The sequence below is a fragment of the Cetorhinus maximus genome, chromosome 2, assembly GCF_964194155.1.
Source record: "Cetorhinus maximus chromosome 2, sCetMax3.hap1.1, whole genome shotgun sequence".
Classification (NCBI taxonomy): domain Eukaryota; kingdom Metazoa; phylum Chordata; class Chondrichthyes; order Lamniformes; family Cetorhinidae; genus Cetorhinus; species Cetorhinus maximus.
This window is the reverse complement of record NC_135880.1, coordinates 3,019,351-3,032,331: the sequence shown is the minus strand read 5'-3', so window position 1 is coordinate 3,032,331 and position 12,981 is coordinate 3,019,351. Positions and strand designations below refer to the sequence as shown.

Below are 12,981 nucleotides of genomic sequence, written 5' to 3'. Positions count from 1 at the left end.
TTTTGCTTTTATGGCCTGAATTTTTCAGGCGTCTGGCGTGAGAGGTGATACACTTAGGAAGGAGTAATTTGACAAGGAAGTATTCAATGAACAGCATGACACTAGGAAGTTCTGAGGAACAAAGGGAACTTAGCATGTGTGTCCATAGATCTCTGAAGGCAGAGGGGCATATTAGTGGGGTGGTGAAAAAGGCATATGGGACACTTGCCTTTATCAATCGAGGCATAGATTACAAAAGTAGGGAGGTCATGTTGGAGTTGTATAGAACCTTGGTGAGGCCACAGCTGGAGTACCGTGTGCAGTTCTGGTCGCCACATTATAGGAAAGATGTGATTGCACTGGAGGGGGTGCAGAGGAGATTCACCAGGATGTTGCCTGGGATGAAACATTTAAGTTATGAAGAGAGGTTGGATAGACTTGGATTGTTTTTGTTGGAGCAGAGAAGACTGAAGGGCAACCTGATCGAGGTGTACAAGATTATGAGGGCATGGACAGGGTGGATAGGGAGCAGCTGTTCCCCTGAGTTAAAGGGTCAGTCACAAGGGGATATAAGTTCAAGGTGAGGGGCAGGAGGTTTAGTGGGGATGTGAGGAAAAACCTTTTTACCCAGAGGGTGGTGACGGTCTGGAATGCACTGCCTGGGAGGGTGGTGGAGGCGGGTTGCCTCACATCCTTTAAAAAGTACCTGGATGAGCACTTGGCACGTCATAACATTGAAGGCTATGGGCCAAGTGCTGGTAAATGGGATTAGGTAGGTAAGTCAGGTGTTTCTCACGTGTTGGTGCAGACTCGATGGGCCGAAGGGCCTCTTCTGCACTGTGTGATTCTGTGATTCTGATTCTGTGATTCTGGTGGGCTCGGCGGGAGCGGGTGGGGGCAGAAGCGGAGCCGATCACCTCCCGCGATTGGCTCCGCACCGGCATTTTACATGGGCAGGCCAGTTAAGGCCCGCCCAGCATAATACACGAGCATTAGCGCTCAACACTACCTGTGCAGGTGGAGGCAGGAGGGGCCAGCGCTCTTTCGCACATGCGTGCGAAAGAGCGCTTCAATCTCCCTGAGGCACAGAGCTACCTCAGGAAGATTGAATCGATGTTGAAATAATTAAATAAATGGTGTGAACATTTATTTAAACATATCTCCTTATGTGACTGTATCACATGAGATGGTACATGTTTTTATATTTAGGAAAATTATTTATTTATTAAAAGCTTTAGGAAACCTCATCCCACTCGTGGATGAGGTTTCCTAAAAAACACAAAGACCGCTTGGCCTTTTCGTCTGCCAGCCAACCTTCAGGTTGGACGGGCAGCGTTACCAAGTAAATCAATTACTTTCTTAATGGCCTTAATCGGCTATTTACATATCGGCGGGTGCGCAGTCAACTCTGGCGCACGCCCGCTGAACGAAATATCACGGGACTGTGCAATGACGTCAGGATGCATGCCCGATGTCATTGCGTGTCATTTAACGCTTCAGCGTGTCAGATCCGCCCCCACACGCCGACTGAAAATCCTGCCCCATGTTATTATTGGAGTCTAACTTGGAATGCAAGATACCATTCACACAGGATTCACTTAAGGTGCTCTTAAACTACACCAATAATGTTATTGTGAAATGGTTTTGCTTCCCATCAGTGCTAATATTTTGCACTGTGAATCTAGTGTCAGTTTTTGACTGTAGTATGAAGTGAAGCAGATTCAGCCTCGCTGAATGATTCTGCTTTGATCCAGTCATATTAAACGCTAATTTTAGATTTACACAACAAAACTTTGGTGTAGGGGAAACAAAATCTGTATCGTGTAAATTGATCATTAAATTAAAATATTGAAATTCAGAGTGGACTTTCAATGTCTAAAGCAATTCTTCCAATTCCAATAGCCCTGTATTAAACATGACTCGACCATTGATGGATCTCTTCACAGAAAAACAAGACTACGCCAACATTGTTTTTCAGAAACAGAATGTTTATTGATATCTTGTTACAGAATACTTCCAGTGCATTACAGATTTTCCAGGATATCTAATTCATCAACATTTACCATACAGGGATTCAGGTACACTAGGGTCAGTGGTTTCCCTGGTAACCATCATGAAATATGGCACCTGCTTTCAAATAAACCACAAATGGTCTTTCATTTCTTCACAATGAGGTCTTCTGTTATTATCAATAAAACCAAAAGCCTACTCGATAGTGATCCATGATCTTAATAGAGGATTTCTTGTCCATATTTCAAATTCGAGAATAGAGCAGGACTGAGTTGGAATTCCAACTTCTATGTGAATGACGCCAACCTCTTGTCACACTGGCTCTATCTAATTGCAGTTAATTTAGGCGTCATTTACTAATTGGTCTTAAAAAATGTTCTTACTTGTTATAATTGAAATGAAAAATAATTCAGAGGAAGACAAAAAGTAGAAAAATCTTATTCTTAAAATTATTGTAGGAAAAAAATGATCGATCAGAAGTACCAATACATCAAATTGTTTGCAAAGTTGTTACATAGAATGCAGATTAGCTTCTCTGCTTCACTTATCTTCCCTTTGTGTTTGCCTTACATCAAACAGCAGCTCCTACAGAATAGTTTGTGCTGCTCTTCTCACAGAGGAAACCACAAGGATTGGGATAACAAGCAACAGCGACAAGGACTAACCGGAACCTTATACTGTTTGGCCTCATAATACTGTTTGGTAGCAGATCATCCCTCAAGGTGAAACAGAGGGGTTGGAATGAACCTTAAAGCTGAAATTCAACATGGAGTTTTCAAAGCTTTATGAAAATAGACAGCAATTTACATTCCAAAGGGATTGTTTACTGCTGCCTATTTTTTCATTCTCATCTTTTACCTCCTTGTCAAGGTTTTCATTGGCTCTGCCTCACCTAATCTTGTTGTGGTCAGAGAACAGGGATCAGGCGTCATTGTCAGGATTCAGAGAGGCTGTCCTCGTCCAGCCGTCCCTGTTCCTGTCACAGTCAGGATGATGACTGTGTCCTGCAGCGTCAAGTCACTTCGTTATCGGAGGACTTGCCACTGAGCAGCTGACGGCAATATCATCATCATCTCATTCCTGTTAGCTCTGACAGGCCATTGGGTTTTCATTTGAACTCCTTCTTTCAGTTTGATTTGTTTTTTCACAGATGTTGCTGTTGTTGTGAGCCATTATCTGCCGCAGAGTCGGGAGTTCTTGCTTCTAAGTCAGCTTGGTGGTTGTGCTGATGGTTTTTGTGGTGATGGTTTTGGTGGTGCTCATGTTGACCTTGCCCTAACTCTGTGAAATCTGTCAGGTTTCGGTGAAGCCGATCTCCTGCTAGATCCTTATTACCTTTTTTATGGACATTGTGATTGTGGTTCCGATGTGAATGATGCTGCTCAGTGTCAAGGTCACTTTTGTCAGGTTTTATTTCTTCTGTTACGTTTCTTGCATTACATGCTGGAGGATGGTGCTGCAGGTGCAAGGACAGGACATTTCAAACGATGCAAAGGTGGCCCTCATTTCTAATTGCATTAAACTTGCATAAGGTAGGTATGTAAAACAAAGCTATCTGATCATTATCACATTGCTGTTTGTTGGATCTTGCTGTGCATAATTGCTGCTACATTTGTAATATTACAACAGTGATTACAATTCAAAAGTACTTCATTGGCTGAAAAATGCATTAGTATTTCTTGCAGTCATGAAAGGTGCTATAGATACGCAAAGCTTTTACTTTTCTTTCTGGCCGTGATTTATGCTGATATTATTTATTCTTTCATGGGATATGGGTGTCACTGGCAAGGCCAGCATTTGTTGTCCATACCTAATTGCCCTTGAATCGCTTGACCATTTCAGAGGGCAGTTATGTGTCAACCACATTACTGTGGATCTGGAGTCACATGTAGGTCAGACCAGGTAAGGACGGCAGATTTCCTTCCTCAAAGGACATTAGTGAACCAGACGGGTTTTCATGACAATTAATGACAGTTTCATGATCACCATTTCTAGTTTCATGGTCACTATATCCTAGTGTGCTCATTCTACCCCTGGCTTTTCTGTCTTTCCCAGTCGAGATGACTGTTCTGCTTTCCAGCCCTCAATCCTTATCCATCCAACTATTCAACTCTCTAGCCTGTGCCCCAGGTTATCTGTGTGCAATGTCACAGCACACCTCCTAGAATTTGATGAATAAAATTAAATTCATGGTTTGATACTTACCTCCAAAGTGCAGTTAGCGCATTGTCCTTGACAATATGTTTTCGTAATTGCATACTCCACATATGGAAATGATAGGATGGTGTACGGCAGTTCCAGGTGGTAAGTCAGCATTCCGCAGCTGTTAAAAAATTCAGCAGTTTGTTAGATTTTTACATAGGATGATTAGACATTTAAATAGAGGGAGTTCAACGCACTGGTACTGTAGCTGTTGGAAGGACAGCAATGTCTGCCTCTTGTAATATTCAACTTGTAAAGTAATTGTGGAGCAATTGTTAGGCAAAAGGACATTGACAAAACATTGCAGAAGGTTGCAGCAACCTTTCAGAGATTACCCTGGAACATTTTTGAACCTGTGGATAGAGCCTATTTTTAAATTGTGAAAGCAAAACACTGCTGATGCTGAAAATCTGAGATAAAAACAGAAAATGCTGGAAGTACTCAGCAGATTTTGGAATACCTGTGGAAAGAGAAGCAGAGTTAATGGCCAGGATTTTCCCGTCGGTGAGCGGGGGTGCGGGGCCCGCTCACCGACGTGTAAAATGACGCGCTGTGACGTCGGGCAGAACTCCAGAGGTCACGCGCCCCATTTAAATTTTCAGGGAGGCAGGGGCTTGGCAAAATCAGCTGTGTGCCCGCCGACCTGTCAATGGTCAATTGAGGCCATTGACAGAGTCATTGAAGTAATTAATGGACCTGCCGGCCCAACCTTAAGGTTGGTGGGCAGGCCAGGAGCCCTGGCAGTAATTAGTAAAAGCATGAAGCCTCATTCACAGGTGGGATGAGGTTTCATGTGGGTTTTTAAAAATTGAATTAAAGTGTTTTTAAAAGTTATGGACATGTCCCAACTCATGTGACAGTGTCACATGATGCAACATGTCAGGGAATTTTTTTTTTCTATTTTTAATATTTTTTAATGTACAGCCGAACTCCCTGAGGCAGCACTGTGCCTCAGGGAGATGAGTGCGCTCTTTTGTGCGCATGCGCGAAAGAACGCACTTTCGGCTGAGGGATACCCCCGCACCCACACAGGGAGCACATAGCGCTTCCGTGCAGATGTCACGCTGGGCAGACCTTAATTGGCCCGCCCATGTAAAATAACAGCGTGCCCCCAATCAGGGGCGCTGATTGGTGACGCGCCTCCGCGCACCCGCTCTTCAACTTCCCCCACTAACGGGGGGAAAATTCTGCCCAATGTTTCAGATCAATGATTTTTCATCAGAACTGGAAGTTCTGTAAAACAGTCACCCAATCTGTATTTAGTCTCTCCAGTGTAGAACAAACTGCATTGTAAGCAGCAAATACAGTAAACTAAGCTGAAAATACAAGTGAATCACTGTTTCACCTGGAAGGAGTATTTGAGATCTAGGACAATGAGAGAGGAGATGAAAGGTTAGATACTGCATCTCCTGCACTGCATGGAAAGATGCGGTGGGAAAGGGAGGGGTGAAAGCCCACGTTGAAATCCCAATTTATACTCGTATTGGAAGCAGTTCAGGGAAGGTTCACTGGGCTGATTCCTGGGATGAAGGAGTTGTCTTATGAGGAAAGGTTGAGCAGGTTGGGCTTATACTCATTGGAGTTTAGACGAATGAGAGGTTCTCTTATTGAAACATAAGATTCTGAGGGGGCTTAACAGGGTAGTTGCTTGGAGGATGTTTCCTCCCGTGGGGAATTTATAGCTGAAATCCAAGTTTAGGCTTATCAGTTTGGAGTTGAACAGAAGACAGGAATTTCACCACAGGGAAAGAGGACAAATCAGATTGATATTGCTCTCATTCCTGAAAAGTTCAGATGCCTGTCATTTAGTCCCAGTTTAGTCTATTGTGTCCTGATCAAAGAGGGGCAGAAACTAATCTGAGAATCTTTATACTCTTCACAAAAATATGATCATCCTTTCAAGATACACTTATATTATAAACACAATGAGTTCCATGGAGTGTATAGCTTCATTGAAATTTGTGGTGAGAAACTGTGCATACAGTATATTGATAAGCTGCTGACTGATTTCAAAAATAAACTATTGGATAACCACATAATGGTGTTACAAACCTATCATAGATCAGGAAATCATCCTTATTGCCTTGGAGCAGCTCCCAAACATCAGTCCGATTAACGTCTTGTTGGTACACAGGAATTTGTTCTGTCACCTTTGATTTTAGGTGTTTGTATTTTTCACGCGAGTCTTTCCCTTGGTGATTTACCACCATGAAGGAAATGTTCACAAATCCATTTTGGTTTAGTTTTTGTTGCAGGTGCTTCAAACTGAAATGATAAATTAATTTAAAAATCACAAACTGAAGACTAACGTAATGTAGCTAAGGTTTATGAGTTGGGATGGTATTTAAATGCAAGTTATAAAGTAATAGTTGATTAAGGTAAAGGAAAAAAATAGGAGAAATATCTTTATTCAAAATGTTATCATTTGTTTTGGAAGAAAGCAATGGTTTCACCTGGGGCTTCCAAACCTAGGAGAGTATTCCATTAAGTTTACAATCCTGGCTGTAGCTTTTTTAAAAAAATGTTCTTGGGCAGCACTGGCAAGGGAGTATATATTGTTCATCTCTAATTGTCTCAAGAGGCATTAGTATTTAATCACATCGGGCTGGATTTAAAGGAGCCTGCAGGCTAGATGACGGCCGGGCCTGCACATCCCATTCCCGCCGGCAGGAAATCTGACCTCCGTTAAGTCAGTGGTGGGAGTGGGCTCTTGCAGGGAACCCACCCGCTGGCTAATTATGCTCATTAATGAGCCACTTAAAGGTCATTATCCCTAAGACACTATGATTCTCCCTAACTTGCATGAGCTCCACATGCCTCCGGAAGGCCACCCAGCAAACCTGTCATATTTGCCAGCAGCCTCCTGGGGGTACGTCTTTCAAAGGCACTTGGTGCCCAATCAAGGGATCCGGTATTGGGAAGTGGGGTTTCCCGCTGCGAACCACCACCGCTTCTCTTGCATCTGACTTACCTCCCCCCTCCTCCTCTTGTCAGCGACCCCCTCATTGCGACCTCCAAACCATCCCACTCACCTCTCTCTTGAGATCCCACTACGATCTCTGGTAAAGGCCTCACTGTAGTACCAGAAGCAGCCATCGCTCCTAGTGGCGCTGCCTATACCGGAGAGCTGTTGACTTCTAATTGCCTGGCAGCTCTCGAGAGGGCGGGATTTTTACCACCAGGGTCTTAAATCCCAAGGAATGCTGGGCACTTAAGCATCTAATCTGGTCAGGGCTCCCCCACTGAAGTGACGAGTATCTCTCTATGGTTCTCCATCTAGTGGGCGGGACCCATGTCGAGAACACCTAAATCCAGTCCACAGTGTGAGACTGAAGTCACATGTGGACTGGATCAGATAGGGGTAGTAGGCCCTCTTCCCTGAACGGAGTTAGTGGAAGTTGTTGGGTTTTTATAACAATCTGGCAACTTTCCTCATGGTTTCTTTTTACTGTGCTAAGCCACGGATTTAGAGAGTTCAGTCTCACATCTTATCCTAGTGAGATTTGAATTTAAAGCATCTGGGATACGAGACAATACCATCTTTTCTAGGCTACCATTATTTACATTCTGTAGTTTCCTGGGATGGGCGAGGGATTGGGAAAAGGAGGTTGGGGGGGGGTGGGGGGCGCGGTGGGGGATGGTTGAATTCCATTCTTAGACCAAAAATTTCACAGTTCATGGTTTTCTGTAAGTAAGGGGAGTGGGGTGTGATTTGTTGGGGGAGGAGTTCAGATCAGCTTGACGTGGCCTAGAAAAATATAAAGAAAATTTATGCTGATGCTATTATTTCCTCTGTTCCTTAAAGTCATATTTTATTTGAAAAAAGTTGAATAATGTAATTGTATAACTAAAGCGGTTTTAATAAAAGCAGCACAAGATTTTAATTTTACAAAATTTGAATTAACAGTTAATTGAATTAAGCATCTTCAAATTAATACTTTCTCCCATTATAAAGGGTAGTACTTTGTACAAAAATGTTTGGCCTCTAAATATCCCTTTTAAGAATATAATACTGATGTTGGGGTACTACGTGTAGACTGAGACACCAGTCCAAAACCCGCAAGCGGCTTCTCTAAACTGCACATAAAATAAATAAACTACCTGGCTGTGAATGGAGATGAGTTTAGAGGGATGGGTATGAACAGAGATAACTAAATATGTGTAGAATACAATGGCTGGGATTTTCAATTCAGGATCGGGAACCCAGCGTCCAGAGAATTTCTGAGTCCTGACCCCGCATTGCAGCTGTCTCATTCACTCAATGCTAATTACAAATGTAAATACCCTATTGAACTGGTGGTGAGCTGGCTGCCCAATTAGTGGTGCCTAGCACTGCTGGGAGGTGGGAACTGACTGCTGAACTGATGTGGAACAATGATTACATAGATTTTATGCAGATCTTTAACAAACAATGGCAAAAAGTGATATGGTAAGTCTTGTGAATGTATGGTATTCCTCAAAAGCTTTTCAAAACAGTTTGAAAATATCTGTAACAAATCATTGAGCATTGTTAGAGTAGATAGGAAACTGATGAATGGTTCAGATTAACTGTTGGGATGAGACAAGGATAATTTATTTAATCTTGTACAGGAAGTAGCTATAAATCTTCCATGGTATTCATATGCACAATCAAACTAGCTAGGTTGTGTAAAATTCCATGGCTTGGTGGTGTGAATAAGTGCTGCAGGCTAATGGTGAAAATTGAAATGAGAAAATTCTAGCTTTCTGCCACTAGGGAGCAGTATTTTCCCTGTAGGTCACAGAGGGCCTCTAGTAGCAGAACTAGTTTCAGTAAACCCTGGAAAGGGCATGAAAAGTTTTGAATTACAGAATGATACAGCACATTGTAGCTCTGCCAACTCTTTGGAAGAGCAATCCAATTATAGGGTTAGTAAAAAAACTGGTGTGGCAAACTACTGAGAGCTCCCTGCTTTTAAGAGGGTAAAGACATAATCGAGTGGAATGCAGTGTATCAATCTGATCTGAGAGTCTTTATTTATCATTGCTTGCCAGACTTTGTTTAAAGTCTGAGCAAGGGGTAATCATTTAAAAAAACTAACCTCCAGTCCTGCTGAAAGTTTGCCAATTTGTGAAGAATTGACGACTTGAAAATTTTGCTTGTCAAGCCACTATGTGCGTGTCCCTCCCTCCTCCACTCCCAATGACTTTGGGTATACTGAATAATATTTATAGTCCATCCAGAAAAATATGAAACATGATTCTAACTTTTGATGTAATTGAGAACAAATGTGCTTAATTTGCTGTCCTTACCTCGCTGCCTGAAACAGACAGAAATGTCAGCTCGCCTGGAGCAGTGCCACCACAGTCACTTTACCCAGAGAATCATCCATAGGTGTTTTCTCTCCAATGGTCCATGCTGCTGGTTTCTCACATTGTCCCCGACTCTCTGCCCACCCCACCAAGAGTAGGCAGAGAGTCAGGGCAACACCCAGCCCTTTTTGCATTAATGCACAAGGCTTTGGCTGAAAGAAAAATATTAACTTCACAGTTAGATCTAATTTTCATAAGTTTTGTGACTGCATAAAACACCTTTTGGGTTTAGCGTGTATTTACAGATTTTGATTTACAGAAAATCCACTTGTGGCATTTTTTTTTCTCAGAATGAGATGGAGCTTTTTTTTAGACCAGCGTCAATCTCGGGTACACCACAGTGAGGGGAGAGTTTTGATTGAGAAAAAAAAATTAATGCATCTCCACAAAAACAGTATTTTGGACCAATTAAAGCTTCTCAATTCATTAAGATTAGGATACGCGAACAACCCAAAACATTAAGTTCTTCGATTTCATCTCAGTTGTCATGCAGCCTGGTTGACATTAAAGCAGTTAATACAAAATGCTGCAAATACTGAGTTAGCATGAAGCTATCCCAGAGAATAATAGATTCTTTTTTGGAAAATTAGGCTCTGCCACTCCATTTCTAAATCCACTGTTTAATAATGACTCAAATCCCACTTGTATCATAGAGATCCTAGGATCTTTGCTGGTGATTTTGGGATCACGTTCCGTGATTCCACACATTTATCATTAGTCTAATTAGCTTATGGTAACTGAAAGAGTTATTATTAAAGGGAATTCAGTGAATTCATCCATTTCTCCATGGTACTGGAATTCTGAAAACAAACCAGAAAATGTTAGCATCACTGAGCAGGACAGAGAGCATCAGTGGACAGAGAAATACAATTAATGCTTCCGTTCAAAGAACTTTCACCAGAACTGAAAGGTCATTGATCTGAAATGTTAATTCTGTTTCTTGCTCCACAGATACTCCCACAACTAGAGTGCTTCCAGTATTTTCTGGTTTGATTTCTACAGCTGGAGTGTTTAAGTCTAAATGTTTGAGGAATTGTGTGCAGTTGATGAAATAGCCACATTTACATAATTTTTAAATTAGCTATATTTATAGTTTGAAATTGGCAGCGGATGGACTTTGGTCTCTTCATTAACAATGTTATTTGGCTTTTATTTGTAACTAGAACTGAGATATGAATCTGTGTAGAATGGTAGATTGTTGCTCCACTAACATTCAAACAGAGGATTTTCTATTCATGCAACATGTCTTGTTTTTCAAATGGTATGTGAAGCTTTTTTATTTTTGTTTCTAAGTACTGAAATGCCGATTCTTTGTAATTAAAAAAATGAAGTAAGTTAGGAGCAGTTTTCCATGTAAATAAGGTAACTCTCTTTATCTTTTTTGTAGTGCTGCTTCTGATTTCATTGCCTTTTGACTGACTATTCAGCATTGCTACAGTTATTAAATAGAACCGGCCGTGTGTTTGGTGGCAAAATTGCAATAACCGAGAATGTTTAGGCTACCAAAAAAGTAGACTTTTCATTTTTTGCAGCCAGATAGTAGACCCGACTGTCTTCTAACCACAATCAGTCCTTAAAAAGCATTAATGGCTGTCAATCATAGAATGCAAAACAAAACTGTCAAATATAAAATGTTATGTAGGATTTTTGTGTATTAGATGGCATTGAAAGAAGGTGAGACCTAGGTAACTAGAAAAAGACAAAACACTTTTAAAATGGACCCTGTTGGACATTGGAGATTTTCCCACTGTCAAACACATACTCCACAAACTATGACTTCGCCTGCAGACATCTGCAAACAAAAAAAATGAAGTTCTAATTGTTGACACTGAACAGACAGGAGTAGTGGTCTGTGAAGTTTTATGGCTAAAATTCTGGCAGTTACCATGTATGTGGATGCCTGTCTTAAATGTGGATGCTTGTCTTAAGCACTGACAACTCATGTGATGCTATAACAAAAGCTCTTTTCATACATATTGTGCAGCAAGAGCATAGATTCTCCTGTTATCAGATAAAAATAATTTATGCACATAGTGCAATCCAACTCTACCAAATTTCAAAGGATGAGTGTGGAAAGATGCACCAAAGAAAAATCTGGTTTTAAAATAAGAGACACATAACAACTCCTGGAAATTAATACAAAAGCAGTGGGAATCAGTCAACATAATTACTTAATTACTTCAAATAAATTTTAATAAACTCAAACTTAGACAATCAATGTTGGATTGTTCCAATAGGACTTTTCATCATAAGTGGCGTGAACAAATCCAGTGCATTAACTGAGTAAGTAGAATAACATGACTGGTTAAGAAAAAAGATCATTTTCATTATTCACGCTTAGTTAAACTTGGCAAATTTTCAAAAAATTAAAACTGAATTACTCAGACAAAGTAAGGAAAAGCTCCTAATCCATTAGACTCTATCTACTTATTTTAAAAGTTTAATGTAAACCCATATTATGAAGGTTAATTAGCTTAATGAAAAGAAGAATTAAACGTTATGCCTTACGTTTTTTTCGGTCTTCTTATTTAGTTCTTATTCCTGCTCCGATTCGTTTTCTCTATTGGGTTCTCAGTTGTTCCCTTCTATTTATACTCCTGTTGTTGATCTCTGTCTCTTTGCAGTCACAGGATTTGGCTCAAAGTTCACATCTGTCAGCCATCTCGTAATAGGAAAACATGCATCTTATGTGCCCACTTCCCATTTTCTGTGTTTTTACTTCTGGAAAGCTACTGTTTCATTTTATGAAAAAAGAACAACAGTTCTTAGTTACTTTCTCAAATCTTTTATAATGTTATTAACAACATTTTTACCAATTCAATGTATTTCAAGGTCCCTTTGGGATGTAGAGTATGCTGAAAAAAATAACTAGTTTAAAACTTCCTCCAGAGTTTCTTGAGATTTCTCAGAGAAAATCTCCATGATCACATAAAGCAACTAAAATCTGAGAAACAAGGTGGACCTATGGAATTTACTGCAAATATGAGGAATTTTTTTTGGAATGACAGGCTTTGGAATAATGGATTTCATTCAACAGTTCAAAGATCCTTTTAATAATTAATCCCTATTTAATCTTGAAGCAGATAAATGCCACTAGATTTTAAACAAATTTAAGCAGAAATATTTAATAATATCCCAAATTGTCTCTGTCCTCCCTGGTTCTGAAACAGTTATACGCAAGCACACACTAATGGTACAAGGTACAATAGCAACAATTTTTATTCATATAGCACCTTTAACATAATTAAATGTCCCAAGGTTCTTCAAATGAGCATTATAAAAAAAGTGGTGCAGCCTTTGGTCATCTGAGGAAGCGAGCATTTGAAGATCATGGCATCAAAACTGAAACCAGGTTCACGGTCTTCCATGCAGTCATGATCCCGACCTTACAGTAAGAGACTGAAATATGGATAACATACAGGAGGCACCACAAAGCGTTGAAGTCACACCATCGATGCT

At 40.7% G+C, this 12,981-nt stretch overlaps 1 protein-coding gene across 1 annotated transcript; it reads right to left on the bottom strand.

The window, feature by feature from the left end:
* Positions 1 to 1,946: 1,946 nt before the first annotated feature.
* On the bottom strand, positions 1,947 to 12,751 carry LOC144691749 (selenoprotein P-like). Its single transcript, XM_078560172.1, has 5 exons — positions 12,031 to 12,751; positions 9,463 to 9,674; positions 6,244 to 6,456; positions 4,195 to 4,312; positions 1,947 to 3,445 (listed from the first exon to the last, which is right to left on the bottom strand). The coding sequence occupies exons 2-5, from the start codon at positions 9,654 to 9,656 to the stop codon at positions 3,134 to 3,136; spliced, it is 837 nt and encodes a 278-aa protein (XP_078416298.1). The 5' UTR covers positions 9,657 to 9,674; positions 12,031 to 12,751; the 3' UTR covers positions 1,947 to 3,133.
* Between the last annotated feature and the right edge of the window lie 230 nt (positions 12,752 to 12,981).